The following is a 7,508-nucleotide window of genomic DNA, read 5'->3' as shown; positions in this document are numbered from 1 at the left end:
TTCTGTGAGCAAAATGGGTGGAAAGGCGTACATGGGAACCCAGATGTTCTTTCAGAGCAGTTTGACTCAGATGAGGAAGAAGAGGAGGAGGAAGCTGAATCTGTTGCTGGGGAGCAGAGTCCGCAGCCACAGAGTTCAGAACAGGAGTCCCCAAGGGAGAGGCTCAGAACCCCTCCAAAGAGAAGTCCCAAGACCCCTACACAGTTCTGTCAAGTTTGAGCCGTCCTCACCTACAGGTCCAGTTGTGAGACACAAAAGGCGCAGCAGGTCAGAGGGGGAGGTCTCTGAGACAGGGGATGGTTTGGCTGGCCCCAGTGAGTCAGAGGGGGGGCCCAGAGTTTGCGCTGAGGAGATCAGCGAGGTCAACCAAGGGGAAGCCACCTGACAGGTATGAAGCCACTAGTGTGTGGGTTGGTGTGGCTAGGTGTGAACCTGAATCCTTTGAGGATGTTCAGAAGTTGCCTCAGGAAGAAGCTAGCAAATGGCATGAGGCGATGCAGAAGGAGATGAACTCAATGGAGTCTCTAGGTGTGTTCTCCCTCACACATTTGCCGGGTGGCAAACAGGCTGTTTGCTGCAGATGGGTTTATCGCCTTAAACCCACAGAGTCAGGTGAACCAGAGTACAAGGCAAGAGGTTTCATGCAGAGGAAAGGAGTCCATTTCACGGAAGTGTATTCTCCGACTTCCAGAAGTGAAACTCTGCGCATGCTCTTAGCTGTTGCTGCACAAAGAAGTTGGAAGGTGAACCATTTCGATGTGGATGTCGCCTACTTGAACTCAGAATGAATACTTGAAAATCAATAAATACTTGAAAATTCCATGGCCTGCAACAGTACAGTTTCACAGATCCCATTATGCTGAAAGTGTGAGACAAGTTTTGCTCTGAGTCTTCTTGTCAACACATGCTACAAGAGAATAATGTATGTGGAAATGTATGATTGTTTACTTCAAAGCAAATAAGTCAATTTTACAAATGTATTTTCAACTGTGGGAATTTGGACTCTAGAAAAAATTATAAAAGGGAGCAGCTGAACTTATATTTCCAATTGTTCTACTGTAAACACAGATAAAAACACAAAATACAGCAGATTACAGGTTTTTCATTTCTTTAATTTTTCTTCCTTATTAGCTGTTCTCTATTGTTCAGCTCAGGCCTCAGAATGATTATGTAACATTTGGGGAAGAAGATGCACCCCAGCAACCCACCACCAGAGGCTAAGATGGAGAAGATCTCCACAGCTACCATGTATTTTCCCTTGGTGCTCAGGTAGGAGGGAATAAAGGACAGCCAAACACTGCAGAAGACCAACATGCTGAAAGTGATAAACTTGGCTTCGTTGAAACTGTCTGGTAACTTCCTGGCAAGGAAAGCCACAGCAAAACTTACAGTGGCCAGGCAGCTCATGTAGATGAGGACACAGTAAAACATTGTTACAGACCCTTCATTACATTCTAGTATAATTTCTTCTGTCATTGAGTGCATGTCCACATCTGGGTATGGGGGAGAGGTTGCCAGCCACACAGTGCATATCCCTGCTTGAACTATGGAACAGGAAAGGAGAATGGAGTGGCCTAGTTCTTTCCCCACCCATTTCCTCATCCTGGCTTCTGGTTTTGTAGCCATGAAGGCCAAAACCACCATGAAGGTTTTTGCCAGGACACAAGAAACAGCGGTTGAGAAGATGATACCAAAAGCTGGTTGCCGGAGGAGGCACGTCACCTTGTCAGGTCGGCCAATGAAGAGCAAAGCACAAAGGAAGCAGAGCAGGAGAGAGATGAGGAGAGTGTAGGTGAGGTTTCGGTTGTTTGCAATGACAATGGGTGTGTCATGGTGTTTTATAAATGTACCTAGTACCAGAACTGTGATCAGGGAAAGGAAAAGAGAGAAGCAGGCTAAACTGATGCCCAAAGGTTCTTCATAAGACAAGAAGCTGATATCCTTGGGTAGACAGGCATCACGGTTCTGGCTTGGATAGTCTTTGTCTGGGCATTTATTACAGTCATTCATATCTGGGGGGAAACAAATATATTAGGTCACAGATTTCAGTTTGCTGAAATGTTTACTTTCTGTCTGAGAAGAAAAGAGCTCTGTTTAAATCCAAGTACATGTTTAGTACAGTCTTATGCAATGCAATGTGGTATTGTTGCAATCTAACCTTTCTCTGTGTCATGGATATGCCACTAAAGCACATGAGACCGTGAGGGGAAAAGTACAGTGGTGGGTTACATACGCTTCAGGTTAAATATGCTTCAGGTTACAGACTCCGCTAACGCAGAAATAATACCTTGGGTTAAGAACTTTGCTTCAGGATGAGAACAGAAATCGCGCGGCGGCTCAGCGGCAGCGCGAGGCCCCATTAGCTAAAGTGGTACTTCAGGTTAAGAACAGTTTCAGGATAAGAATGGATCTCCGGAATGAATTAAGTATGTAACCAGAGGTACCACTGTAGTCCAAAATGTTTAATTCTGCGCAGAAGGTTCACCTGGGAATAATTAACCTAACTAACCTAAAACAACTAAACGTCGTACAAAGACTTCGAAACAGTTTTATACGTTTGGCACAAATTCCACACATTCCATTAAGTTTAAATTTCCTATCCAATTGAAACGCTTTGTTTCCCTCACCCTATTTCCTCTTAAGGCACTTTGTTGTCTCCTTATGATTGGTCCAAATTACAAACAGTGTGAGCATGCATACTGACTCCCAGTTTAAATAAAGGAGCTTCCTCGTTTTCTGCTAAAATTTTATTGCAGAATTAGATTTCCACTTCAGTATTTTATTTCACTCTAGTTACCGTGAATAGTCTGACCACAGTCCAAGCATGCTCAGTATGTCAAAACCTTATATGGTATAATTATCTGTACTGCCCTATTCTTGAATTTAATTGGTTCAGAGGTATGGTGTCCTGTAAGTGCCACAGCCAGTGCCATTGCCATCTGAATGTTTATTCACACTAGCCAGGGTGCAGCCTGTGTAAGTCAGAAGGAGTGCCACAGCCCCCTCTAGATATGCTAAGGACGCAAGGTAGAAATGTGCAAAGAGAAAGGCATGCATGATCAACTCTGATCCGGAAACCAATATCCCCACTGTGGAAGGACATGTGGATCCAGAATTTGCCTCCACAGTCACTTATGGACTCATTGTGAAAACTTTGCTTATGGAAGACAATCTTACTCGGCTATGAGTAATCGAAGAAACAGAAGTGGGATCATTTTTAAGGGTGCTCCTGGTTGCGGTCAGGCCCCCAACCCGGTCCCCCCCCCAGCGTGGGTGGAGCAACGCCATCATGCCAGGGTGGCACCACGATCACCCCAGCTTTTTGGCCAATCATTTTTCTGTGGGGTGATTGTGGGGGGATATAAAAGCTGCAGCGTGAGGCGTGTCAGGAACCTGCTTCACACTGCTTCACACCCACCCACCCTCCCTTTATTTTATGTGTCCTCTGGCCTTGCTTTGTCTTTGGTTGGTCACCTGTCTTGGGCCCGGGGCCAGGTAGGAATGTTTCCATTTGGCAGATTGGCAATGGCCACTTGGCTTTCGCCTACCTCTTAGCAATCGTCACAACTTTGTAAGGTTTGGCGGTTAGGCATTGGCTCATTGATTTGTGGGGGAGGGGAAGTCAGCCATCTCCTCCCCCTCCATTGACCAAGGGTATTCCGTTAAAGGATTTCAGGGCCTGGTTAAAGGATTCCAGGGCCAATACCACTCACATTTAGTTGTGGCCTAAAATTTTGCCCAATAACCTTAAATAAAGATTCTGTGTCAGTGTGAATTTTATTCTAACAAGGAACTGGTTTGGGGGTCTTGCCATGTCAGAAGAAGAAGAAGAAGAAGAAGAAGAAGAAGAAGAAGAAGAGGAGGAGGAGGAGGAAGAAGTGGTGCTTTGGACCACATACCATCCAACTACTCTCAATGCATGGTCATTCTCATTTGATTAGCATATTTAACTATCTGAAAGGTAATGATCACAAAGAGGCAGGATCACACATACAGTAGATTATCTCTTTGGAAAAGTAAACTCAGCCATCCTTACAACACCTTTCGATTATTAGTGCTGAGTCTGAATGTATTTAATCTATTTATTTCTCCTACCATCCTGGATTGCAATCTTTCCCTCTGCACATGGGATGCAATCGTAGCAGCAAGGTGGCTGTCCCTCCTTCACTTTCTTGCTGGATCCTGGAAGACATCTCTCAGTACAGACAGAAAGAGGCCGAGTCTATTCCGTAAATGAAAGAGCAGAAGGATCAGCAAGAGAACAATGAGTTTGGAAATCTTCATGTTCCTGGGCCCCTCTCTATGTTACTAAGCTGAGTCAGCATTCCAACAATATGTAAAATGGTTTTATTTTTTTAGTACCGTGGTACCTCGGGTTACATACACTTCAGGTTACATACGCTTCAGGTTACAGACTCCGCTAACCCAGAAATAGTGCTTCAGGTTAAGTACTTTGCTTCAGGATGAGAACAGAAATTGTGCTCCAGCGGCTCCGCAGCAGCAGGAGGCCCCATTAGCTAAAGTGGTGCTTCAGGTTAAGAACAGTTTCAGGTTAAGAACGGACCTCCAGAACGAATTAAGTACTTAACCCGAGGTACCACTGTAGTAGTAATGTTTGAAGTGATGTCATACTCCCTCTATTGTTCTGGGATGTGTAGGTGTTGTGATTACATAGCAGTTCCCCACTTTTTAGCAAGAAAGGCAAAATCTTGGGGCTTATCCTCTTTTCCTCAGTTAAAAACCAGTATTTTATAATTGTTAAGAAATATTTATAAAATATTTGTAAATATAATAAAATAAAACATTTGCCTTTATTCCATTAGTGACTTCTAGCAGTAAGCTTTTGGCTCTTAATCTGGTACTTGGATGAAGAAGAAGTGTTTGGATAGGATATCCTACTTTATCACTACCCTAAGGAGTCTCAAAGCGGCTAACATTCTCCTTTCCCTTCCTCCCCCACAACGAACACTATGTGAGGTGAGTGAGGCTGAGAGACTTCAGAGAAGTGTGACTAGCCCAAGGTCACCCAGCAACTTTATGTGGAAGAGCGGGGACACGAACCCGGTTCACCAGATTACGAGTCTACTGCTCTTAGCCACTACACCACACTGGCTCTCTGTATGCATTGGTCATGTTCTACACAGGAACATGCAGTTTAAAAGACAGACAGTAGACATGCACGTGAATGATCATTGCTTAGGCAATACTGAATTTCTTTGGAATGATCTAATAATGTGGTCCTACCTGATTAAACCAACTGTGCCATGTTATGGCATCTTCATCAAGGATGAATGATTGGTCTGGAGAAGCCTGCGGATCTATCCTCCCAACTCTCACTCTATGCAAACTTTGGTTGGAGAATATAATCCAATTGACAATATCTAAGCTAGATACCACCTCTCCATTCCGGTTGATGAAGACCACATCTCCGGCCGTATTGTTAAATGAGATGCTTCTCAGAAAGTGATGGAGCTAGATTGAAACAGAAAAGGCAATTGTTTCGAAAAGGCTGCAGTCTAATGCAGGGTGGAGCATTTTTTTTTCTTCCTGTAGGAAAAAACGACAGAAATTGGTGGGGGTGATTCAGTCAAGTGTCAGTGGATTCAGGTCAAAGAATGGAGGGAACACCAATTTTCTCTTTCCCACACCCCTCTCTCTCCCTCTCCCCTTTTTTTACAACCTTTCTTTATCTCCCCCACCCCCACCTCTTTTCCTCTGTCCCTCTTCATCTCAGGAGACACCACAGTGGTGTATGATCACATGATCTGAGGGAGGACTTGGAGCATATGGGATAGAGATAATGCTGAACATCTCTCTCAACCATTACTGCCGCTTCTTATCTTTGAATGCAGTAACATATCAGTGGTCTGCAAACTTCTTTCATAGAAGCACTTTTTCATGTCTGAGATGAAGGAGCAAGTTGACAACACTTTGGAAACCAATCTCTTGTGGGGGAATAACAGGCCTCTTCAAATTGAGAATGTTTAGCCTATGACCTGCCAAAACTGTGGATTCTGATTCTTCCCTCTCCGTCCGTACGCCATTCCTCTGTGCCTAAGTCTGAATGTGGACATGGCATGTAAAGCATGGGCCAAGGCGTAGACAGCATTGTGGATACTGTAACTGTGGCCTGTCATGCTCATTTCAAAAAATGATCCAGGAAGGTTCTCCAGCTTCTCTTCTCCTGTGCAAATATTCCCCTCCACCTTGTCTGAAGTGATATCTGGGAATACACATCCAAAGGCCTGTTGCCAGAAGTCCCTGATAAAACCGTCCCCATCTGGGCTGGAAGGGTTTCTGTGAACAACATACTGATGAAATCCTGGTGGGTTTCTGAAGTGAATCTCAAAGGATATAGCACCATTGAATATTCCTGCATCCCAGTTCCTTTGAATGACAAATGAAGTGAACTCAACATGGGCAGTTGTTATCCATACTTTACTTTTTATATTGTATGTCATGTCATCATGTTCTGATAGGTATGGAAGCCATCTAAAAGTTCCCATGGAATAAGATTCTCCATAGGCAACTATTACATTAGCTGTGCTGCTAAAAATTTTATGGTTTATACTTGTCCCGTGTTGTAGCATGCCATCAATTTCAGAAATAAAACTTAAACTGGGGATTCTTTCTAGGAATGCAAAACACACACCACTCTTGGTAAATATTGGGGAAATGGTTTGCAGAAATCTTTCTCCATTGTCATTGTCTGTTGCAATGACTCCAATCCATGTCCACCTGAAATGCAGAAGCAAAGAGAGAATTCCCTCATACTGAAGGGCTTCTGAGGCTGCCATCTGGTAGAAGGGAAGCCCTGGGCTTTTATCATTCATCACCGGAGCAGAGCCATAAATGAGCTAAAAAGTAAGTGGAGGAAGAGAAGAGACAAAGTAGATTCCTTTCACAGTATTCATATACATTATGAGGTGAACCCTGTTAGTCTAATACGCCCTTTGCTAATGTTTCAGGGTTTGTTTGCCTCTCTCTTAGTTTTACAAAAGAAACACATGCAGATGGGCTGAAAACTGGGATCATCTCCCTTTTCTCATTTTTAAACCTTTAATTTGATGACTGGAAAGGGAACTGTGTCTGTTTTATATTACTTTTAGGAATCTTTTTAACACACTGATGACTGGAGCAGAGCATTGTGTCTACTTCACTTAAAAACAAACAAACTTTTTTATGTCATTGGAAAATTTGGCAGGGTCTTCTAAAATGCATAAAACTGAATGGGGGAACATACCCTGCCACAAACAACAGATTTCCTGGACATTATCTGGCTTTGTCAGAATTGCAGGCAATTTCCCTTTTCCAACAGCAACTCATCTAACTTGGGTTAGATGCACATTTCTTCTCTGGAGCTTCGTCTTTCTTCTTTATGATGCACATGTCCCATCACACAGCAAAACTGTGCTGATTATTCTCAGACTTTATTTATGAACATTTATTTCACTTGTGAATCAGCTGCTAACTACTTTTAGTGTTCTCCTGAAGAACTGGATTGTATC

The 7,508-nt window shown here is 43.5% G+C and overlaps 1 protein-coding gene across 1 annotated transcript; it reads right to left on the bottom strand.

Moving 5' to 3' along the window:
• Positions 1–1,110: 1,110 nt before the first annotated feature.
• LOC308461370 (vomeronasal type-2 receptor 26-like) lies at positions 1,111–6,853 on the bottom strand (the record flags this gene model as incomplete). The annotated part of the gene is made up of 4 exons (XM_080978240.1): positions 5,997–6,853; positions 5,245–5,472; positions 4,096–4,222; positions 1,111–2,012 (listed from the first exon to the last, which is right to left on the bottom strand). Exons 1-4 carry the CDS (start codon positions 6,831–6,833, stop codon positions 1,111–1,113), a joined length of 2,094 nt encoding a protein of 697 aa, XP_080834366.1. The 5' UTR covers positions 6,834–6,853.
• Between the last annotated feature and the right edge of the window lie 655 nt (positions 6,854–7,508).

The sequence above is a fragment of the Podarcis pityusensis genome, assembly GCF_964106645.2.
Source record: "Podarcis pityusensis genome assembly, chromosome: 13".
NCBI classification, from domain to species: Eukaryota; Metazoa; Chordata; class Lepidosauria; order Squamata; family Lacertidae; genus Podarcis; species Podarcis pityusensis.
Note: the sequence above shows the minus strand (reverse complement) of the source record. Positions and strands in the feature narration are given on the sequence as shown.